The following is a 25036-nucleotide window of genomic DNA, read 5'->3' as shown; positions in this document are numbered from 1 at the left end:
TATAAATATTCAGCAAAAGCAAGCTTGGTGCTATCCGAGACAGGTCCAGCACTGCATACCTAACCATCAGTGGTGTGTCATCAAAATGCCCAATTCTCGATTTTCCATCCACAAGGAAGAGTTATACGTGTGTGAGGTTGAAATCAATTCAAGCACCTTCTGTAGGACAATCTAAAAAGTAAGGAAGGCTGCCTGTGGGCTCCAGGCTTTTCCAGAGGCAGAGACCACACAATGGTGGAAATGAATGCCTGCTTCTCAGAATTGGGTGCACATGTGCCCCTCAGGTACGGGGTGATGGCAAAGCCACAGGATACCCAAAGCCTATCCACCAGCAGGGCCAACTGGGCTTCAAAATTGGGAAAATAAAGCACATAGACATACCTGTGCTCCTGGCATCTACATATATATGAGGCTGGGTTTTCAAACTGTCTTGTCACCCAGGTAGAAAAGAGACATTTCTAAGATAGTGAACCTGATTCGTGGTATCAGCTCTATTCAGGTCAACAGAACCTTCAAAATACAATAAATTCAACAGAAGCGTGTCACCTGATAACCAAGAAGAGACTAGAAGAGGTGATTTTGATTTGCTCCACTCTTCCAGGGCAACTCAAAACACGTTTTTCATCGTTGTTGGAATACGATACACTATGGTACACACCGAAAGACAGTCATAAGGTTTCACAACAAAACGCAATCCAAAAAACTTCAAAGTTGAAGCAGACCACTGTGGGCTGCCCAGGAGGGGGCAAGAAAGAATTTATTCTCTTCAGCCGTTAAGATATTGTCACAAAGAATTCAGTACCAGAAAAGGAAGACAGGACGGAACTTCAACCTTAGGAGAACAGTCTCCACGTGAGAGAGACAGTGGCCATTCAGTTCACCGCACAAGTAAAAGCCACGCCACGGAAAGGCACTAGGGAACCTGACGGCCAGCAAGCCCCAGGATGTGCCAACATTGGGCCGGAATCCACGATCTCAGCCCTCGAAGCAACTCCACAAGGTGGACACGAATTTTCTCCCCATTCTACAGGTGGGAAAACTGAGGTCATATGTGTAACTAAGGGGCAGAGCTGGGGTGTGACTCTGGCGCCCCTGCTCTGCACTTCATCAGCACCCCAGCTCCTGGCAGCCTCTGCCCATCGTGTGGCCACTCAACCTGCCCCAGACCGCTGCGGAACTTCACCTTCCCGTGCAACACCTGCTCTTCCCAGGATGTGCACTCCCTGGCCTGGGCTGGACTCTCTCTGAAGCCTGCCCAGGTCCACAGCTCAGCATCCTTGTGGCAAAAGAATTCACCAGAAGTACTAAGCCTCCTCCTCAAGGCAAATAAATATTTCCAATATTTGTGTTAAATGTGTACGAATGAGGCTGCTGGGCAGGCGGATGTGGGCGTTTGGGGTCCCCGTGGGAAGGTTTGGACTTCTGGATCACTGCCGACAGGTGTCAGAGCTCAGTGAGGGGCTGTGGTGTCCGATAGGGCACCCACTCGCCACATGTGGCTGTTGAATACCTGGGATGTGGCTGGTCCAAATCGAGCGCCGTGGCTATAACATACACACCAGCTTTCAAAGACTCAGTATGACAATGAGAATGAAGAATATAAAATTCATCATCTTGATATCCATTACATGTTAAAATGATGATATTTGTGATGTATGGGGTTAACTAAAATATATTATTGGAAGTGATGTTACCTGTTTCTGTTTAGTTTTGAATGTGGCTCGTAGAAAATTCCAGATTACATCTGTGGCCTGTGTCCTATTTCTGTTGCACATACAGAGCCGGTCTGTATCTTCCGGAGACCTCCCATGGTCTACTGAGCCTATGTTGGAATCTGTTGCAGCCTGTTTGCCTGGATGTTGCTGCCCCCATAATCTCCCTTGTGGGCGGGAACGGAGGTCACCCCACTGGGCAGGCTGGAACAGAGGGTCCATTCAGGATTCTTTCTGGAAATCTTCAGCCAATGAAATGGGGGCAAGTTGTTGGGTTTTTTTTCCCCAAGAACCCAAAGTACAGGAAAAGTCAGCCCTCCTCCATCAGGACCAGGGTGATGCAGGTTCTAGAGCCAAACGACCTAACCAGAAGTAGACTGAGCCACACGTGCAAGCCAAAAATGCAAAAGTCACATGTGTAGTTTTAAAAGTTTTGGTAGCCACTTTAGAAATAGGGTAAAGAAATATGGGAAATGAGTGATGTCTGGGTAGCTCAGTCGTTGAGCGTCTGCCTTCAGCTCAGGGTGTGATCCCGGGGACCTGGGATCGAGTCCTGCATCAGGCTGTCTGCAGGGAGCCTGCTTCTCCCTCTGCCTGTGTCTCTGCCTCTCTCTGTGTCTCTCATGAATATATGTTAATTAATTAAAAAAAGAAATATGGGAAATGAAATTTAATAATATATTCTAACCTAATACATCCAAAATATTATTATTTTAATACATAGCAACATAAGAATTATGAATGATGTTTTTGTTCGTTTTTCTTCCATAAGTCTTCACCATCTGGAATGTATTTTACACTCCTAGCACGCCTCCACTCACACGTGATGAGCGGCTGCCAAATCGGATGGTACACCTCGAGAGAGTCTAAGAGTCTACACCCGGACACCCTCCCCCAGAGCAAAGGAAACGTCACCGAAACACCCATTGCTCAATAAACTGTGCCATGTCATAAAACTTCAGTCACTAAGATATGCTCGCAGAGTGTTGATGTCAGAGGGGGAAAAAACTCTGCAAATATTTAAATATTTCATCCACAACAGTGGACGAAAATACACAAAACTAATAAATAACAGTAATCATTATGAGGTGTGGTCGTGGCCTTGTCTCTTATTCTTTATACTTTTCTATTCCTTACAGATTTTCTAATATTCAGAATTATGATTTAAAATTTTTAAATTTTAAAGCGATTCGTACAATGAGCCGTGAATATTTATTAAACTATTGTATCTCTGGCCCCACGTTCCCAAGTTCTCCAAGAAGGAGATAAAACCTCCAGGGACACTGGGAAAGGCGCTAATATGTCATTGGTGGGGAGGGAGAGGATTTTCCTAGTTAGAGATTTCTCCTGCTGTAAGTGGGAGTGTCCGACATCCATGCCAGCAGGAGGACTTGGCCTGCTACGTCAGCAGCAGAGACAAGTGTCCACGGCAGATTACACTTGCATCTGCCTGGGCAGCACACGCCTGCGTCTCGCGGGCCCAGAGTTATGAGAGGCGCCCTTGTAAGGGCAGAAAGGCAGCTGAGTGTCGGTGGAAGTGCTCAGACTCGAAAAACAGGTGATCATGCATTCTTTCCACATGTGCAAAATATGAATCAAATCATTTCTAAAATGCCTGCAGCTGTTTGGTAGGATTCACTGGACTGCCGCAGGTACTAATTTAAAGTCCAACCCTACTCTACTCATACACACACACACACACACACACACACACAACCAGAACAGCCAAGGGTCTAACTAAGGATGTTCACAACATCTCCATTTCCCCAGAAGGATGAAACTTCTGAGCAGCTGCTCTTCTACAACCATAGGTGGCATTTCACTTAGGAAAGACCCGGCAGGCACACTTCCCACAGTGTGAGGGTCTGGGATTCACAGTTACGCCTGTTATTTGTCCCCTAATCTCGAGATCTCTATGGAGTGTGACTGGGGTGGGCGAGTAGATGTTCTGTCTTCAGAGATTAAATCATTGTGGAACCCATTTGCCTCAAATTAGTGTTTGCCTAGGGCTGGGATTGGGGGTTGGGATGTGATGTGCAAGGGATGCAGGGTTTCCTTGGGGGAGATGACAATGTTCTAAAATTGATGGTAGTGATGCTTGCGCAGCCCTGTGAACCATCGAATCATAAAGTTTAAATGAATGAACTATATGGCCTATGAATTCCATCTCAATAAAGCTGTTTTCTTTAAGGTAATAAACTTAGATGTGAAATTCATTCCATCCTGTTTATAACAATGGAGCCCTCCATCATCTTGGGCATCGCTTTTCTTGTATAAAGAACGGCAAAGGCTACTTGCTGCTTTCACATATAAGAACTCTCCTCTGCAAAACATCCAGTGTGTCTCTGCCAAAGGAATTGTTCTCCAAAGGCTGATCTCTTTTCACATTTTTCCAAAGGCTAATACCTTTTCACTGACCTTTCTGCTCCTCCCACACTTCTGGCCTCGTCTGAGACAGCCTCACCCGGGACATCTGGAGCATCTTTCTCAGGAACTGAAGGTAAGGTGGATGGGTCCGGCACGGGGCTCCTTCTGGGATAATGTAAAGAAAGCAAAAGATGGTAAGAAGGGTATTTCTCTCCACATGTGACTGAAAAACGCTCATTTCCCAACTCAAGTTTTAAGTGGGCACTACCCCAAAATCCCTAGGAAAAAAAATCATCTTCCAGCAGTTAATGGCTATGAGATGCTTTGGGATCATTTAGGCCCCTCTGTATAAACATATCCAGATCCAGAAGCACATATATTTTGGTTCCAGAAAAACATGTGATTGATTCTAACCTTAGGGCCCAAGAGCGTGTTGCCAGCCAGCAAACATTTCATGCTTTTCAGACAGTTTTAGTTAAATGAAGAACCCAGAGAGGGAACGGGACATGTCCAACAAACAGCGCCCCAATTCCACCCATTTCTCTCACATTTTTCAGAATCTTAGCACATCCAGAGGTTGCAAGCAGGTACATTTAAGCAATTAGGTATAGAAAACTTAGCTTTTAAAAAAACCCACTGGTCTATTGGATTAACTCTCACCAACCGGGGTGGGAGTGCCTGAAGCTGGTCCCATGCCCCTCCCCGGGGTGGGGGATCTGTCCTTTTCTGTACCTTTCAGCGGGGAGCACTTCCAGAGCCAGGTGTTCAGGCTTCAGGTCCTGAGGTTCGTCAGGTCCTGGAGGTGAAGAGACTCGCGGCTTCTCGCCCCCGGCAGGAGTGGGGAGCTCGGGCCCGGGCTGCTCCTCAGCCAGCCGGTGCACAGCAGGGCTCTCCCCTCGCAGAGCGGCTGCATCCTCCGTGCCAGGGGCCCCAGCAGAGCAGCCTGCGTCCCCACGGGTCCCTGGCAGTGCCAGCCCATGAGCAGCGCCGCAGAACATCCTCGTAGTACCTGGCTCAGGCAGGGTCACTAGACACACGTGCCCCGGTGTCAGCTGTGCTCAAGGTGACGTCACCCTCTGCCTCCCCAGCAGCTCCTGAGCCAGGCTCCAAGGGAGTGGCTGTTCCTTCTGCAGCCTGCAGCTCAGGGCCACACTGCTTGCCCAGGGCATTTTGTGTTTCTGAGATCCCGGCACCACCTCCACGCCTCTGCTCATCCCCAAGTGTGTCGGGGGTCTGGGGCTCACTGATGGCCTTGGCCACAATCGAAACATCCCCATGGGGAGATGATGCTCCCAGGGCAGAGGTGGACACGGGCATGTCACCTGGACCCTCTGTGTGAGCAAAGGCCCAGGCACCATCCTTTCCGGGTTGACTGTCGCTGGTGAGTGTTTCCTGGTGGTGGGTTTCAGGAGGAATTCTATCTTCTGGAACCGAGGTCCCTTCTCGGTGGCTCTGGGGAACCACCTGGAAGTCAGCAGCCTTTTCCATGGGAGTCTCCTGAACAGCTGCCGGCAGGGCAGGACCCGAAGCTAACTTCTGCTGGCCTCCACCCTGCTGTGAGTGGGCCAGGCCTCCAGGCGCGGGCTTGGCCTCCCCAGCCCCCTCTGGCTTCTCACTTTCCTGCAGCATCTGTGGGACACCAGTCATTTCCTTCCCCACACCGGCACCTGGCAGGTTCTGCTCTGCGGCACCCGGCAGCTTTCCTGGAGCGGGATCCTGGGGAACCAGACAGGGGATCTCAGCCTCTGTAGGCAACTCTTGCTTCTTCTCCTTTGCATCCACCCTGAGTCCAGCAGGAAGGGCGGGGAGAGGGGCCATGGCCACTCCTTGAGCCCCATCTGGAGGCTTCTCTGGGCGTGGCCCAGCGAGGTCCTCACCTCTCACGCTCCCCTCGGCTCCTGCCTTTTTCTCCCACTGCACTCTGGGGCCGATCGGCGGTCAGGGCCCTGAGCACAGACTTCTCAAAGATCTTGGTGATGTGCTCCCTGAAGTCAGGGAGTCCAGTGATGATGCTGATCTGCTTAGAGCTTGCGTCCACACCACCTGGTGCGCCCCTCCTCGGATCCTTGGAAGGGTCCACCACGCTCTTCCTGCTGCTCTCCGGCTCCCTTGCTGCCTCACCTGCTATGCTTTCCTCACTGGCTGGGCGAGCTAGCATCTCATGGGGTCCTGTGCCCACACCAGGCGCTCTTGCCTCTTCCTCCTCCCCTGTCACCTGCTTACTCTTGGTCAGAAGCAGCGCCCTGTCCAGGTAGGGGATGGAGTCCAAGGGTCCCTCCAAGTTTCCAGCTCTGGGGCTCCCATGGCTGGCGTGCACCGCAGAGCTCTCCCCACTGGCAGCTCCTGGTTGTGAGAGAGGGGCAAGCAAGCCTGCAGAAAGCTTCATGGAGGTGGCATTTCCCAAGGCCAGCAGAGGCTCTTCGACGGGACAAGGCCCTGCCCCTTTGCCGGCAGCACCATCGATATGCAGGTAAGGAGTGTCTGGAGCAGCCTCTTCTGGTGGCCCAGGTGGCAGGAGTTTCTTTGGGTTGGGGAGAGCCTGGGCTGCAGAAATATCCACCTTGCTGCAGGGAACCCCACCCAGCTCCCCGGCTGCTAGCAAGTCATTCTGGCTGCTGGCTGCAAGCTGCTCTGCTTGGCAGGGCTCACCTAGGGCCCAGATAGAAGCTTCCTTCCCCGGGGGGGCCTGCAGCTCCGTCTGAAGGGAGCCACAGCTCGGAGCAGCTTCTGCTGGCACCCCCAGAGCCCCCTGTGCCCCCAGCTCTCCTTCCTCAGCATTCCCACAGGTGTCAGCAGCCCCACAGTCAGCACCTCGATCCTCAGCGGCTGGGAAACTTCCAAGAAGCCTTGGGGCCCCAGCATCCGAGGCGGTGGGGGGCTGCATTTCCTCCTGCGGGGCCGGGGCCGGGGCTGGCTGCGGCCTGCCTGCGTGCCCTTCCCCGTGCGCCTCCGTGTCTGGGGCATCCTGGCTGGGTGCGCCCTGGGCGCTGGCCGGCGCTGGGGCTGGCGGGCCCTGAGCTGCGGCCCCGAGAGCTACTGAGTCAGGCCAACAAGGTGGGGTCCCCACTGTGTTCCCACTTGCCTTCTCCGTCTTACCCAACCCCTGGAGCGGGGCCCGAGCGTCAGCGGCTTCAGATCCTCCTACATCACTGAGACATGCTTCTTCATGCCGCCCGCTGGCTTTCGGCACATCTGCGGGCTCCTGCCGGGACTTGCTCGGGCCCTGCTCTGCGCAGCGACTCTCCTCTCTGTTCGAGTGACCTGCAAGAGGGGAGTCTTTTGAGGCGTCTGCTGCTGCGGGTGGCGACACTCTGGAAGGCTGACTGCCACCGCACGCGCCCTCTTGCTCATTCTGCCCTCGTGCAGACAACTCTGGTCCTCCTGGGGCTGACAGCTCTGGATGCTCTGTCGGGGGACTCTCTGGAACTCTGTCCCCGGGAGCCGAACTGGGAGCATCACAGACACTGCCTTTGGGGAGCTCACCCTGAGGTTCTGATCTGGAAGCTTGTTCCTCTCTCCCACGAGTGGGCAAGCACACAACATCCAGGGGTTCCACAGGTAGGTGGATTCCAGAAGCGTCTAGGTTCCTAAAACCTGGACTACCCGGAAAAGTCTCTTTCTCATTTTCACACTGCTGGGGCTCCCCCCTGAGCATGTCAGAGATGGATGCTTCTGATTCTGATTGCAATGGCTGGAGATGGTTCTGCGAAGATGCTGAGGGTCCCTCAGAAGCAGCTCCTTGTGTCTTGTCATCATTCAGGCAGGACAGGTTTCCTTGCTGATCTTGCTCCAGGCTGAGCATCATAAGCCCACAGTCCACTGCCAAATTCTCCCCCTCGGGGGGATGTGGCCCTTCAGCATGGACTTCCTGACCAGCTGCCTCTTGCCCCAGCCCACGAGGTTGGCCCGGGGATGTCAGCAAGCCGTCCCCGTCACAGCTGCCGGGCCTCTGTGCAGATGGGTGGCTCCTCATCTTTGTGTCAGATGTGCTCTCCACCTCCTGGGCTTTGGGGGTGACCTCGGCAGCAGGAGTTGACAGGAAATCTGATTTCTCAGATTCTAAAGCAGGAAGATAGTCCATTCTCTCCAATCCCCTCACGTCCTGAAGGGTGTCGGGACACGGGGCCTGCAGTCCCGGCCCCTCCCAGACAGCTTCTTTGGGAAGAATGTGTTCACCAGTTCCATCCGGCCCAGGCGGCAGGATGAGATCCTTCTCGGGGAGCTTGTGCAGTGAGCCAGATGCATGGACCACATGGGCTTCTCCCATCGTCCCACAGGTCACCGAGCTTCTAGCTGTATCTTCTGATGGAGGGCCAGGCCTATCGGCGTGCCCAGGACCCTCCTTTCTGAGTGGCTGTGCTGAGTCTGTGCTGGAATGCACTTTGCTCTCCACATCATGGCTTAGCTTTGAAACCTCATCTTTATCCGCCTCCAGCTTGGGCTTGCAGCCTAAAGCCCTGGGTTGCTCTCTCCCTGGGTTCTCAGGATCTCCACCGTCAAGTGGCTCTGGGACTTCTTCCTCTCCCCTGGAGTTGGCCTCAGATAGTTTACCTTCCTCTCCAGCCACAGCTGGGCTTTCAGGGGCCATGGCTTCCTCCTTCGGCCCTAGGGAGTTTCTGGCACTTTCATCTGATACACTGGCTGGGAATGGGGGAAGTACCCCTTTTTGGACTTTCTGGTCCCTAATTGAGACCTCTCCCCTGTCGTCCTGGGGCAAAGAGGCAGGACCCTCTCCACGGTTCCCATCTAGACCCTCTCGCTCGCTTCTGAGATCTGACGCGAGCTTCTCCTGTCCTGCCAACCCTGCATCTGCTAGCTCTTTGGCCAGATCCGTAAGAACTGGCATCTCAGCCCCAGAAACCATCTCCCTGGTCAACCAGCTGGATTCTTCTGTGGCAACAGAGGCCTGAGCGGCTGGCAGTGAAGCAGAATCTGAAGCCGGATCTGTTTCCTCCATCAGTGCAAGTGGGGAAGGCTCTGTGCTCACAAGCAAAGCCCCCTCGGGTGGGTTGCCTGCTGCAGCACAGACAGCTGGGCTGGGCTCGCTCCCCTGCCCCCATGTCTGCAAGTGGCCCTGAGCATCGCTGGTACCCACAGTCTCCTTCCCAGAGTCCCCAGCCCCAGGTGTCGGGTCAGGACTCAGAGAATCCCAGGGCAGCTCGACGTGCACCAGATGTGCTCCCGTTTGCTGCTGGCAGCTTTCCCAGGAATTTGTGTCCACTTCTCCGGCCGTCCCAGTGGGGTGGCAGGCCCTGAGGAATCCCAAGTCATCAGCGAAAGCCTGAGGCGGCACCTCCACTTGGCATTTTTCCTTGTCAGAGGCTGTGGGGGCTGGATCTGGCGGAGTCGGGGTCTCAGGCTTTGTGGGGGACTCCTCCAGACCAGATGAGCTCGCTTTGCCTGGTTGAGCTGCAGCAGGGGCCCTCGGGGCCTCTTGCACAGAAGTCGCTCCCTGCCTGGACTCTGCCGGGGGAAGGCCACCTGCAGCCTCGTTCCCTTGGGACTCGAAACCACCAGGCTGACCATCTTTTCCACACAGCTGTCCCTTCATCAGCTCTTGAGGAGGAGCCGGTGAAACCTCTGGCAACTGGTCAGTGCAGCTGGAGGAAGACGATTTATGCCCCTCTTGGCCTAGGCCTCTCCCTCTGCCGGCACTGGGGACGATGGCATCTGCTTCGCACTGAGTAGAACTGCCCCCTTCGGGGACAGGTGCGGTTGGGGCCTCCCCATGGGCACCTGGGGAAGGTTCCCTCCTGGGGTGTTGGATGAGGGGCCAATCTTCAGGTGCTGCTACTGGGCTTGCCAAGCAACCTTCCGGGGGGCCCTCGGTAAAGGGCATGGAGGCTGACGGGCACTCCTGCTCCCAGGGCACTGGGGGGCAGGGCAGTGGAGAACCTTCTGGGCCCCTGGCTTCCTGTGGGCGTTTGCTGGGCTCAGTCACCTCCAGGGACACGATGCCCGGATCCAGGCAGGCAGCACCCTCAGAAGTGGAGCAGGAGCCTCGGTGCCCGGTGCTGCCAACAATGAAAACATTTGATGTTTCATTCATTCTCATGAATGTGCATCCAGAGCCACATCACAAGCAGAATCACCCCCACCCTTTCCCCACTAAAGACCACAGAACACAGCATCCCCACGCAGCTCATTCCTCTCCATGTTGAGACCACGCCCCCAACCCTCCCCCTCCCACAAGCATCCACGTGCCCCTACTTTCTCCAAAATTCAATGCCGGGAATCTCAAACATTCAGCTTGGAGCATTCCATGCTGGTCAGTTGTGAACAGGGAAATATGAAAATACATTCACCGTAGTCCAAAAGGCAGGAGAATCAGAAAGTGTTCAGTGGGTACACACCATAATAGAGGGTTTGAACCACTTCTGCATAACTTACAAGGTGGTCCTAAGTACTTAATGACGATCTTTAGATGTTCAGGAAAAAGGACACAAGGGGCCAAAGCCAGGCTTTGAAATAAAGAGCTATTTTTGATAATAGTTGACAATTCAACATGTGGTACTGCAAGAGGCATTGTCCAAAGATCAATTCTGTTTAGCTATATATAAAATTGTTGGGAGCTGAATTACCTTCATGCCCATACTTGTCTTATTTGTCTTCACTTGAACTTACTTAGCAGGACAGCACATAAGGCAAAGCTATGGGGAACTTAGGGGAACATGGCTCAGAATTATGGATTTGCTGTAGCTATCCAGTTACTGTCAGGTCATTCATCACATGCCATATTTGGACTGGGTTTCTACATGGTTTTCATCAAGTGCATTTTTAAAATGTTTAAATAATAGATGGCCCATACAAAATTTTGAAGATGTAGGAAAAATATCTCGCTCAGGCTTGCCACCTGAAGGGTTCCGGTGAATTCCCTTCTTTTCTTACACAATTTGTTAAACAATGCAATTTTGTTATTTTTACATGGCTGTGATCCTATGTACTTGTTACGATTGCATATCTTTTAGCACCAAGAGAAATTGCTCAACACTAAGTTAATAGAAGTGTGGTTTTTCTAGGGCTTTTGCCATGTTCTTTAAAATTACTATAGGGAAAAAAATAAAATTATTATAGGGGGGAAAATCTATGGAATGCTCTTGCACCTGTTACTTATGTACACATTCACCCATTCACAGACCCACAGCGTTTTGAATGTGACCAGAGAAAAGATTCTACTCTACACATTCACTACCAGAAGTCTAGCTTTCCAATGCCAGGCAATGCATATACATTCATTTATCAGGGATGCATACAGTGGCAAAGCGAGACACATTTTTTTTAATTTATTAAGTTCTTTTTTTATTTGACAGAGAGAGAGCACGAGTGGGGGGAACAGCAGAGGAGGAGGGAGGAGCAGGGAGCTCGATGAGAGGCTCCATCCCAGGGCCCTGGGATCATCATGACCTGAGCCAAAGGCAGACACTTAACCGACTGAGCCAGACAGGTGCCCCTGGAATATATTCCTGTTAAAATTTAGAAATTGAATTGTATCCACCCTAAAATCCACATGTTGAAGTCCTAACTCCCAATGTGACTGTATTTGGAGATAAGGTCTTTCAGGCAATAAATAAAGTTAAATAAAGTCATAGGTGTTGAGTCCTCATGCCATCTAAGTGGTGCCCTAAAAGGAAGAGGAAGAGACACCAGGAGTGTGCTCACACAGAGAAAAAGCCATGAGGGGACACAGCAAGAAGCCACCATCTGCAAGCCAAGAAGAAAGGTCTCATCAGAACCCGACCCTGCCTTCACAATAGGTATATGGGTATTTATTGTACTCTCCTTGCAACATTTTGAGGTTTCACGTTTTCCAAAATGAAGGATTGTAAAATAATCTATATTGCCTCCAAGAATAAAAACTTCCAAGGAGGGAAACTGAATATTTGCCCGCCCCCCAATTCATATTCATGTGTTGACAGCTAATCCCCCCCCCCCAGAGGGAATGAGGAAGTGGGGCCTTTGGGAGGTGACTTGTCCTGAAGATGAATGGGGCCATTAATGAGATGCATGGCCTTATAAAAGAGTCCCCAGAGAGTTCCCTGTCCCTTCTGCCATGGGAGGACACAGCAGAAAAAATATCTATGAACCAGGAAGCAGGATCTCACCAGATGGAATCCGCTGGCACCTTGATGTTGGATCTCCAGCCTCCAGAACTGTGAAATGGACTACCACCTAAGAAATGGACTCCCCATCTTTGGGGGAGGGGGGGTGTGTACACATCATCATTACACCCAACATCCTCACTTAACGCCTGTCGCTGCACATATGACACACGAATGATGTGTCTGAAGCACTAAAGATATTTAAGATGGACCCAAGGAAGAGGTGGCTCCTGTTTCAACCAGATTCCTTATTTTCAGACCCAAAAACAGAGCTGACAAGGGCAAAGAAGAGAAAACTCTGAGGGTGAGTTATACAAATCTCTTTAATCCTCAGCTGGCCACAAGGACAGCTGCACCCAGAAAGCCCTGGCCCAGCGCTGATGGCTGCATGTGGAGCCACTCCGAAACCAGGCCCAGGAGGGCTCCAGGCTGCAGGGCTGTTGGATTGTTCTGGAACCAACAACTCTGCACTCTGCATTTGGCCAGTTTGCTTTTTACAAGCACTTTACATTTTGAGTCCCCCTCATTAGCTAGGGGTCACACCCTTTAGCAGTTAATGAGATTAATGGTGTGTAATTCAGAAATGAAGTGCTCCTGCATATGTCTGCTTGCTCCAGAAGCACAGAACACAACCCACCCCACACGGGTAATAATAAAAATAAAACCACTTCTTCATCCCTGCCTCCGACAGGAGCTGCCAGCTTAGAGGGAGAATGCGGCCTCCCTTCAGGCGGAATGAAGTCTTCAGGCGGAATGAAGTCTTTATAATTTGGGGACAAGATAATAGATTTATTCAATTTGGGCACCTTGAAAACTTGTGGGTCTTATCAGAAAACAACCAGGAGCAAATTCCCACTGAGTGTGAGGCACACGACTCCCCCCCCCCCCCCCCCCCCCCCCGCCCGCCATAGAAAACCTGCTTGTTTTACTTAGCATAAGCTGAGCCCCAGCAATTTCTTTGATTGCCCATCCGAAGCAATTTTTAAAACCAGATTAAGCCACTTGTCAGAAGCAAGTTTGCCTAAGGGCAGGAAAAATCCTAAGAACTGATCCGTGAGGGCTCTGCATTAATTGAAGCTTACATAATGTCCTTTTATACTTCAAGATTGTATCGAAACGTGTGGGATGGAGATTCTGCTCAGAATCCAAAGGCCAGCTCTTGTGGGCTGGGCATCGCCCAACTCTCAATGGAAGGCTTTCAGCCTGTAGGGGGCGCTGCCTTTGAGTTGAGGTTATAGGAGGAGGCTGGCCGTGGTCTCCTCTGTGCAGACCAGATACCCCCAGCCCAACAAAGGGAGAAGCATAGGGTAAAGCAACCTGGGAAGAGAGGTGATTTGTTGCAGCCTAGTTCTGAGCAGACAACGGAGATGCACTCCCCACTACCCTAGCTGGAGACAGCAACTTCCAGATGGGTTCCTAAGTGCACAGTTCTGAAGACATACACTTGAGCCAACCAGGAATATTCGGGGAAGGAGGCTGGTTGAGAAAAAACAAGCATGGCCCTTGAACTTGCAGGCTTCAAGGGAACCAGCAAAACCAGGAAGCAAAATTGTCATGATGGAGAGTTGCCACCTGCTGAGCATTTATCACGGATGCTAAGCACTTTCCAGTTATGATTGCGCACAATCCACTCAGTAGCGCTGCAGAGTAGATGGCCCTCATTGCACACATGTAGAAATAGTCCCAGAGCGCTTTCATTTTTTTTTAAAGATTTATTTATTTACTTATTTATGATAGACAGAGAGAGAGAGAGAGAGAGAGAGAGAGAGAGGCAGAGACACAGGAGGAGGGAGAAGCAGGCTCCATGCAGGGAGCCCGACGCGGGACTCGATCCCGGGACTCCAGGATCGCGCCCTGGGCCAAAGGCAGACGCTAAACTGCTGAGCCACCCAGAGATCCCCCCCAGAGAGCTTTCAGACTGGACCCAGGGCTCAGAGCTCCTGAGGCAAACAAAGCAAGCTGGAGCCCCGCACACTGCCTGGCTCCAGGGTCCCGCCACCTCCTGCTTCCCTGTACTTGTTGACTTCACGCCTTCTGGACGGGCACTCTAGCCTCTTCTCCCATGCACTCTGGCTGCATCATTCTGTTTCCCAATCTGCAGCCAGAGCAAAACGGCTTAGAAATAGAAGCCTAATCCCACCACCCTCGTGGGATATCTCTCCAGTGGTTTCACTTTGCAATCAGCTGTGGCCCTTGCCTACCTTTCCTGTCTCGTCCCACTCAGACCTCCCCATCTGTGCATCTGCCTGGAGCCTGGATTCCTCATACTCTTCCCCGGCAGGTCCCAGCCCTACTCATCACTGGTCAACAAAGCCCTCCTGGCCTGGCCACTTGGATCAGATCTGCTTTCACAGGCCCACCTAGTGATGGCTGTAGTCACAGTTGCCATCAACATGGATCGATGATCATTCCCTCCATTGGAGTATAATGAAGACTAAGTCTTGTTTCTTTACAATATTGTATCCCCAGTATCTAGCATATAGCAAACATTGAATATACGAATGTATGAGTAGATGCACAGGTGGATGGATGGATGGATGGATGGATGGATAGATGGATGGCTAGGTGGATGGGTGATTGGTGGATGGATGACTGGATGCCTGGATGGCTGGATAGTTGGATGAATGGTTGGTAGATGGCTGGCTGGCTAAAGGAATGGCTGGATGGTTGGGTGACTGGTAAATGGATGACTGGATGAACGGATGGATGGTTGAATGAATGGATGAACGGTTGGTGGATGGATGATTGGGTAGATGAATGCCTGAATGGGCAGATACAAATGAACCCAAATCAAAGATTCTAAATATGCAGAAATGCTCCCAAGTCATGGTTGTTTGATGTGACAATCTCAGCATTCTAGTAACCTGTTTTGTCCAAATTCTTCATTTTACTGCTGAAGATCCAGGAAAATGAGGCTCAGAAAAAGCAAAGTACTTTTGTTTAAACGCTTCTTGAGGCTAAGGCAGCACTTTTCTACCACAAGTCCCTGTGCACACTGGTGGGTCTGATGAGTTTAGGGGGTGCGCTGCAAGAAATTTGTTACTAATTATAAAGTACAGAAGTCTGTGAATGATTTGTTATTTTCATAAATTAGTGTAATTGAAAAGATTAGAAGATTTCCCCACATAACATCATCACTGTTACTCATTGCATTCCAATGTTCTTTCTGGAAAAGGAAAGCAAGGGGTAGAGAGAGATCCTGTGACTTCCACTGCAGCCCCTGGAAACCACCAGTCCAAATATACTGTTACCAGTTGTGGCAGCTGGGGTGGTGATGAGAGGGCTCTGGGCTGGGGGTGGTCCTCAGCTGCATGTATTTCTGCCTTGGCCCATAAATTTGGGGTTTTTCTGACACAGCTGAGCTCTCAAAGAAAGTATGACACTCTGCCCTATTCTCCCTTAGGGTTATCCCCCAGGAAGAAGTGAGACTCCTCTGATTGGTGAGAGGGGGAAATCAGCCCCCATAGATACAGTTTCCACACAGGTGGGGGTTAAGGTGCTCCAGGTCGCAGAGATAAGAAGTGCCTTCCCCCAGCTGCCTGCCAAGTGACAGGCTCTCTGGAGCTGACCCTCCCCAGGCTTCATGGCACCCTGTGCTTGTCCACACCCTGGCACTGGGTGGGGAAGATTAGCTCAGGGGGCAGTATCAGGAGCCCCATTTTTATTTATCTGCTTAAAGCTGGCTCTCTTCTCCTTTCAGACTCCGGTGCCAATTTCATGATTGAGTAAGAATCTGGTGGGAAGGGATGTGATGAATTAGCTCCCCAAACCCCAAGAGCAGTTTAGGATGACTGTGGTGTTTTATTTCTCCCATAAGTTTTCAGGACTTTGCCAACATCTGAATGAACCCATGGGTCATGTTGTACATGTGACTTTTCTTCAGTAGAAGGAAGGCCGAGACCCCAACCAAAGAAAGAAAACTGAACTCCAAAATGTTTTCAGTTCTTCCAAACATGGAATCAGGACAAACCTGGTTACTTTGGGGATCGTGTCGATCTTCACAATGACACAGCTAAATGGCTAATCACCCAAACAATTCACTGTCTTTAGTCTTGTCCTTTACTTTGTATTTTTTCTCTCTGTGGATCATAAGTCTGGTAACCAACATGCTCTAGGGTTATAAATAACTATGATTCTTGGAGATACTCTACTCTCTATGAGATGCTCACTTCCCAGTTTTCCTTTCTTTCTCTTTCTATCCCAAACTAAGAACACTGCCTAAGAAAATGGTTCCTCAAGAACTTGATATATGAGGAGTGCGTGGGTGGCTCAGTTGGTTAAGGATCTGACACTTGATTTCAGTTCAGGTCATGACCCCAGGGCTGTGAGATTGAGCCCTACGTCGTCGAGTTCCCCGCTCAGCACAAAGTCTGCTTGGGATTCTCCCTCTTTCTCTGCCTCCCAGCCCTCTTACTCATGCATACACACACACTCTTTCTCTCAATAAATAAATACATACATACATACAATCTTAAAAAATAGAGAACTTGATACATGATTGGGCCAACTATGATAGATCATTCTGGATCAATTACTAATGACTAACAAGAGTTGTGTAAGATACGTTCTCCATTTTTTCAATTCTATCAGAAGCTTTTAAACACTGAACTCCATGTTTCTCATAATATGATTGTTAGATGTCCAAGAAAGCAGTGTCCCTGCTCTTTAGATGATACAGGAAGCACTAGATGAAGCATGATTAAACAAGTTTCTTTACTGTAGGACTTCTCAGTGCCTTTGAGATACCACCACTTGAAGAAGTGGTGAATTGTGAATCAACAAGAAGATATGTGCACAGTGTTTTCCAAACTTAGTGTTTCTCAAAAATCTTCCTCTGCCTCCCCTTTTTAAAAGATTTTATTTATTTATTCATGAGAGACACACAGAGAGAGAGAGAAAGAGGCAGAGACACAGGCAGAGGGAGAAGCAGGCTCCATGCAGGGAGCCCAATGTGGGACTCAATCCTGGGGCTCCAGGATCACGCCCTGGGCTGAAGGCAGCGCTAAACTGCTGAGCCACCCGGGTTGCGCTCTGCCCCCTTTTCTAATAGGGCATTTAGCGAGACTGGTGTGCCACACAGAGAACATAGGATGGGATGCACAGCCCTAAGTAAAAGGAAGATTTGGTAAAGACATTTCAGCTGTCCTTTAGAGAACTAGAAGGACAGTTCTGAAAACACACTATCAAAGCACCCCGTGTACTCACCTCTCACCTGCTCTGGAACAGAATATGCTTGTAAATCAAGAACATGTGAATAGCTTCTTTGTGCCTCAGAACAAGGCCAACTGAGGGCTCTGCACATTGGGAACTCCTTCCCCCTCCACGGTAACACTCCCTAACTCTCCTCTGCAATGAGAACCCCCAACTCTCCTCCACCACGGGATTTCCTCTTTCCCTCCTCCATGCTAAGACCCCCTTTCTCCCCTGAATGGTGTTTTCTATTCCCCTAAAGCCTGTGTGTAGACTCAGTACCTGCATGTTATCTTGTTTGTTTACGCACTTATTTTCCCACTGGGTACGACCTTCTGGATCTTGGAGGGAATTCATCTCATTTATTTTTATACCTCAGTCTAGCACTGGTACATACTCTGCTGAATGAATGATTCAATATGGAATGAATATAGAAACGAGAAATAATTTTTTTTAACTGACATAAAAAAACTCCTGTATTGTGAGTGGTACTGCCTATTCCAGGGACTTTGGGAAAGGATTTAAATTCCAAGTGATTCGTGCAGAGGAAAGAATTCTCAAGTTAATAAAGAGAGGGAAATTGCCAGGTCTCAACAACTAAACCTGGTATTTCACAGAGGAAGGTACCTCCTCAGAAACTTCTTTGCGATCTTAGTAGATTAGGGCCAATCTATACACACGGCCCTAATTTGTCCAAACAATGCTTCCTGCACAGAGACCAAGGAGCCCAGCGACCTTGGCAGCCCTGTCTGACTCAGCTTTGTATTTTTAATGTAGTTTTAACTCTTTCCTGTGCTCATTCTGTTACAGAATAAACAAAGACCACAATGCTTGAGCGACTCATGTAATAGCCGAGAGGAAAATAAATAAATCACCTTATTATTCAGTGCACACTCTGCCACATGAACTTAAGATGACTTCAAGGTCAACAGATCAGCCCATGTCAGAGACTCCATTATCCAGCAGAGTGGGGCAGGGGGGAAGGACAGGCAACTGGATTCCAAGAAAAATCCAAAAACTGTCTTCTAACCAATTTTTCAGCATCTTTCTTGGGTCCAAAAGACAGTGGACTAACCCAATTTTGTGGTTCCCAGACTGATTGTTGGAAGGGGCTGCTGGATTTTTGCACACAAGAGCTTCCCATAGAGAGATGTGGCACGAATCTACATCTCTTTCTGGGTGTCACTTGCATCTATCATTGTCCTTCCAATGCATCTAGATACTGTCATGACCAGACGCCAATTCATTTAAATGTGTTAATTTTTTTTTTAAACAGGGAAAGAGAGAGAGAAGTGGGGGGCAGGGAGAGAGAATCCTCAAGCAGACTCCCCACTGCATGCCGAGCCCAAAGTGGGACTTGATCCCATGACCCTGAGATCATGACCTAAGCCCAAACCACGAGTCAGTCACTCAACCAACTGTGCCACAGGTGCCCCTTTCTTAATTTCTTTTTTTTGGTCACACGTGTGGCTTTATTATGAGCAGCAGATGTGACACTTCCAGCAATAGTAAACAAATTAATTTACAAAAGCCGGAAAGCAGGGAAGCCGCCTGATTGGAACCTTTGGAAACTCATATATAGATGCCAACCCACAGCAGGTGGGAAGAAGATTCCAAAGCCCATGAAAAGCAAGGCCACCAAGGAGATGAGGAGCTCTTTGTAGATATTCTGAGTGCACTTGGTGGAGGTGACCTCATAAACAAAGAAGCAAGCAGTAAAGAACATGCCAATGGCCAACAACACCATGGGAAGATGGGAGAAGAGAGCTGGGTTCACTGGTCTGGTACCTGCTCTTGGCCTCGAGCTTCATTTTGCCAGGCACAGGGCCACCCATTGCTCTACCACTAGAAAAACACATCAGCAATATTTTCTTATTTTTAGGTTAAATCCTACAAATTACTCACAGAAAAATGCAAGCAGTGGTTTTTTTGTGTGCTTGGATTACGGTGGCATTTCTATTTTATTTTGACGTAAAGGAACAACAAATAATGGTAGACATATTTTTGTTAATATTCCTTCTTGATAAGACTTCTCATGTACATTAAAGTCATTTTCCTGCCTTTGTCAACACAGTAAAAGCAGAAAACATATTGGAATCTTCCCTTGATGACTGAAAAATCTTTCAGAGAATTTGGGGCATTCCCTGAACAAAATAATGTCACCAGTGTCACCTATGTGAGGCTCCATGCATGTGTACCGAGCTCAAAAAATGATAAAGGGTTTCTTTCTAGAATAAGTCTCAGTCACCAACCCACTGTAGATTTGCCTCTCTATAATCTCACTGTCCTAAATGTGTACAGGGTGGAGGGATTGATGAATCAACATCACCAAGAATCAAGCTAGTTCCATGTTAAAGGCATAAAAACCATCCCAGGCTCCTTCCCAACATTAACACAGCTGTAGTGATTATTTAAGAAGATTAACTCCTGTCAAAGTTGGCATTTGAGGCTGCAAAAAGAAAAGAGACTATCAGTGTCTAGAATGCAAGCTGCTCTTGAGAAGGAAAGAAAAACAACTCTTGCCCATGGCATCTTCTCCCTTATTATCTTTTTTTTTTTTTTTCTAGAAGTGTCTCCCCACCCCTCCCAAAGTAAATGCCAGGTGTTTTACTGCAGAGAAAGAAACTTGATCCGATGGCTTTTTGGTCTTTTCAGAGAGCTTGGGTTGGGAAGAGTCATATAAAGAATTGTTACCACAACAGGGGTTTGGACTAATGGGGGATCAGCTGCTACAGGAGATAGGAGAAACAGAGGTCTGTGATCCCTAGAGATGGAAAGCAACAGAGTAAGTGCTGCTTTTACCCCCATAAAGACCTGGAGAAAGCAGCCCAGGGAGAGCCCAAGAGTCTCCCAGACTTGAGGTGATGGAGCTGGGCATCTGAGAGCCAGAGAAGAGAAAGCTGGACAAAGACAGAACTCTGGGGATATCCAAGCTCTGATCAGCATGTATATGTACAAACACCACGTGAGATTAGGTTCAGACCACCTGAGAGGTTTATAGAGCAGAATCCTTAAAGCTAACACAGAGCTGGGAAGAGCTCCTGTTCCCACCCACCACAGTGCAAAAACCTCATAATTCATGTGACATCTGTTAGAGTACTAAGAAGAGCCTTGCCTCAGTAGTAGAAAAAATGAACCTGTGCTAAACACTGCTCTGGTCCCACCTAATGAAGTCCCGAAAGGATTAAGCTGTTCCAAATAACTGAACTGCATCCCAGAGCAAAGTTCAAGAATATTTATAAGAATACAAAAATATCCAGAATCCAAAAGCATAAAGCCCACAGTGTTTGGAATGCAAAGAAGCAGGGAAACATGACCCACAGTGAAAAGTAAACTCAATTTATCAAAACGAGCCCAGAAATTATGCAGATGAGAGAATTAGTACACAAGGACTTTTAAAAACATGTTATAATCATGTTATAATCATGTTAGGAGGCTAGAGGGAAGATTCAGCATGTTAAGTACAGACACGGAAGATATAAAAAAAGATCCCAATCAGGACGCAACTGGCTGGCTCAGTCGAGGAGCATGCAACTCTTGATCTTGGGGTCATGAGTCTGAGCCCTACACTGGGTTTAGGGATTACTTAAAAATAAAATCTTTAGGGGTGCCTGGGTGACTCAGTCAGTTAAACATCTGCCTTCAGCTCAGGTCATGATCTCCGGGTCCTGGGATCGAGTTCCACAGTGGACTCCCTGCTCAGCAGGGAGCCTGCTTCTCCCTCTCTGTCTGTCCCTCCTCCTGCTTGTATTCTCTCTCTCTCTCTCTCTCAAATAAATAAATGAAATCGTTAAAAAAAATCCTAGTCACATATATCGAGATGAAAACTCCAATGTCTAAAATGAAAAACAAAAAATAAAAAAATAAAATGAAAAACACACTGGGTGGGATTAGTAACAGATTAGTCATTAGAGAGAAAAAGATTAGTGACCTTGAAGACATAGCAATAGAAATAGTCCAAAATGAAACACAGGGAAAAAAAGACAAAAAAAAAAATTAAAAACCAAAAGAGAATATCAGTGAGTTGTGAGACAACTTCAAGTAGGCAGATATAGTCCACAAAGGCGGAAGGGAGATTTTAAAAAACTATTTGAGGAAATAACAGGTGAAAACTTTTCTAAAAATGATGTAAACTATAAGCAAGCAGATATAAGCACAGGAAACAAGAAGAAACATACACCAAGTCTCATCATAACCAAATTGCTTAAAACCAGTAAAAACATGAAAAATATTAAAAGCACACAGAGAAGAAAAGACAGAAGAACAAAAGAAAGGTTCACAGAAACTTGTCGGAAACCATATGTGCTGGAGTGCAGTGGGGCAGTATCTTTAGAGTAGTAAAAGAAAAAAGAACTATCTAGAACTCTTTGCCCAGCAAAAACATCGTTCTAAAATATAGGTGAAACAAAGATTTTCTTCAGACATTTAAAAGCTAAGAAAGCTAATCACCATCAGACCTATCTCTCAAGAAACGTTGAAGGAAGTCCTTCAAACCAAAAGGAAATAATGTCAGATGACCATCAGGATCTACACATAAGAATAAAGAATGACAGAAATGGTGACTATGGTGGTAAATATAAAGTCTTTTTCTATTATGTAAATCTCCTTTGAAAGATAATTGGCTATATCAAGCAAAAATAACATATATTGTGAGATTTGAAACATATATAGAAATAAAATGTATGACAACAAAGCACAAAGGCTAAAGGGGAGAAAAAGAAGTATACTGTTGTAAGGGCAAAACTCTTCTAAATATACATGAAATGGTGCAATATCACTTGAAAGCAGATTTATCACATTAAAGATGTATCATATAGATCCTAAAGCAATCACCTAACATATAGTTGTGGTTAATAAGTTAAAAGGTAAGTAAAATAAAATCATAAAAATAATGACTTTTTTCCGAAAGAAGGCCAAAAAGGAAGGTAAAAGGAACAGAAAGGAGGTGAAGCCAAATGATAAGACTGTAGATTTAAGCCAACCATATTAATAATCACATTAAATGCAAATGTTATAAACACTTCAGTTAAAAGGGAGCAATATTCAGAATGGATTAAAAAGGAAGACCCAATTGTATGAGAAAAGCATTTCAAATTTTGCTTAAAAAAACACATAGATTAAAAGGAAGAGAATGCAGGGGAGGGAGAAGCTATACTATGAAAATACCAATGAAAATAAAGTTACTTCATTTGTATTACATCAGACAGAAAAGATTTTGCAGCAAGGAGTATCACCAGGCATAAAGAAGTTCATCTTAATGAGAAAAGGTTCATTTCATAGGGCATAAACATTCTAAAAGTTTACTTAATAACAGAGCTTCAAAATACATAAAGCAAAAACTGATGAATAAAAAGAAATGGCCAAGGGGATCCCTGGGTGGCTCAGCGGTTTAGCGCCTGCCTTTGGCCCAGGGCGTGATCCTGGAGACCTGGGATCTAGCCCCACGTCAGGCTCCCGGTGCATGGAGCCTGCTTCTCCCTCTGCCTGTGTCTCTGCCTCTGTGTGTGTGTGTGTGTGTGTGTGTGTGTGTGTGATTAATAAATAAATAAAATCTAAATAAATAAATAAATAAATAAATAAATAAATAGAAATGACCAAGTCCACAATTATATACTGGCAGTTCCATACACCTTTCTTGGTAATTGACTGAAAAAGCAGATTAATAAATCAGTGCAGATACAAAAGGCTATCAATTAATTTAACCCAATCACTATGTATTAAACACTATCTATTAGAGGCAGAATTACATTCTTTTCAAAAGAAAATGACACATTTACAAGATAGACCATATTCTACCCATTTTAAAAACATCTCAGTAAATTTTAAAAGATTAAAATTGTTTAAAGTATATTATCTGGCTACAATGTAATTAAAGGAAAAATAACAAAAGATAACTGGGGGCTCCTGTGTGGCTCAGTCGGTTAAGTGTCTGACTCTTCATTTCAGCTCAGGTCATGATCTTATGGGTTGCGGGATGGAGCCCCACGTGGGGATCCATGCTCGGGGGGAAGTCTGCTTGAGAGTCTCTCCTCCTTCCCTCCCCTGACTTGTGTGTGTGTGTGTGTCTTTCTCTTTCTCATTAAAATAAATGTCTTAAAAAAATAAAGATACCTAGAAAACCCCCAAAGTATTTGGATATTAAATAATACTCTTCTAGTAGCCCATGAGTCAAAGAAGAAATTAAAAGGGAAATTTGAAAGTATTCGAACCAAATGAAAATGAAAACACAAATATCAAAATGTCACATGTAGTTAAAGCAAGACTTAGACTTTCAATGCACCAAAGCACATATATTAAGGGAAAACAAATCAGTGGCCTCAGCTTCTACCTGAAGAAACTATAGAAACAGGGTGCCTGGATGCCTCAGTCAGTTAGGCATCCGACTCTTGATTTCAGTTCACAGGTCATGATCTCAGAGTTGTGAGACGGAGCCTCACATGGAGCCTGCTAAAGATTCCCTCTCTCCCTTTCCCGCTGTCCACCCCCTCTCTCTCCCTCTCAAAAAAAAAAAAAAAAAAAAGAAAAAAAAGAAAGAATAGAAACATTTGCACAACATTGAACTGTACTTAGAATTGATGGTAATAAGATGGTAAATTATACGTTATGTATTTTTTTTACCACAATAAGAAATAATTTTAAAAACCAACAAGTAGCTGTGTATAAAAGAAGCCAGACACCGAAGTATATATGCTCTTTAATCCCCCTTTATATAAAGTGAAGCAATACTTGGCAAAACTAATTCCTGGTGGTAGAAGTCGGAACAGTTGTTATCCTTAGGCAGGGTACTGACTAGGAAGTGACACAAGAGAGAATGTTCTGGGGCAACAGAAATGATCTAGCTCTAGAGTGGGGCTTGATCACACAGGTGTACAGGAGCGTAAACATTCATCAAGCTCTCAGCTTCATACTCTTACGGAACGTATCTTATACCAACAAAAGAAGGCAATTGGAAACAAAACAAAGCAAAACGTTGGAGACAATAAAAAGATCAGTAGTCACCAGGGGTTGGTGGGGGACGGAAACAGGAGATTTCTCAAGTCAGTGAAACCTTCCTGCAAGATATTGCAATGGTGGGTACATGGTATTACGCTTTTGCCAAACCCACAGACTGTACAACACGAGAGTAAAGCTTAATGTAAACTAGATTTTAGTTAATAATAATGAATCAACGTTGGCTCATTAGCTGTTACAAATGCACCAAACTAATGTAAAATGTTAATAATGGAGCAAACTGGGGATGCCTGGGTGGCTTGGCTTAGTCAGTTAAGCATCTGACTCTTGATCTCAGCTTAGGTCTTGATCTCTTGACTCGGGGTTGTGAGTTCAGGCCCTCTGCTGGGCTCCATGCTGGGCACGGAGTCTACTTGAAAATAATAATAATAATAATAATAAGAAGAAGAAGAAGAAGAAGAAGAAGAAGAAGAAGAAGAAGAAAAAGAAGAAGAAGAAGAAGGCAAACGGTAGAAGAGGAAGGGGGATATATAAGGGATGAGCACTGAGTGTTATTCTGTATGTTGGCAAGTTGAACACCAATAAAAAATAAATTTATTATAAAAAAACATAAAATTCTGGGTCACTTTTCAAATTTAAATTCAAAATAAAGCCTTTGGCAGCAACATAAAAAAAAAAGAATTCTCTGTACTAAAAAAAAAAAAAAGAATTCTCTGT

The 25036-nt window shown here is 47.1% G+C and overlaps 1 protein-coding gene and 1 pseudogene across 1 annotated transcript in view; both read right to left on the bottom strand.

Moving 5' to 3' along the window:
• TACC2 (transforming acidic coiled-coil containing protein 2) overlaps window positions 1–25036 on the bottom strand; it is a 193248-nt gene that overhangs the window by 139268 nt on the left and 28944 nt on the right. Inside the window, 4 exon segments of the mRNA XM_038578977.1 lie at window positions 4131–4244; window positions 4812–5101; window positions 5103–5984; window positions 5986–10093. Of these exon segments, the coding sequence (XP_038434905.1) occupies window positions 4131–4244; window positions 4812–5101; window positions 5103–5984; window positions 5986–10093 (5394 nt within the window).
• Window positions 18828–19179, bottom strand: LOC100856014 (annotated as a pseudogene).

Source organism: Canis lupus, chromosome 28, assembly GCF_011100685.1.
Source record: "Canis lupus familiaris isolate Mischka breed German Shepherd chromosome 28, alternate assembly UU_Cfam_GSD_1.0, whole genome shotgun sequence".
Classification (NCBI taxonomy): domain Eukaryota; kingdom Metazoa; phylum Chordata; class Mammalia; order Carnivora; family Canidae; genus Canis; species Canis lupus.
The sequence above is the reverse complement of the archived record's forward strand: the minus strand, read 5'-3'. Positions and strand labels throughout refer to the sequence as shown.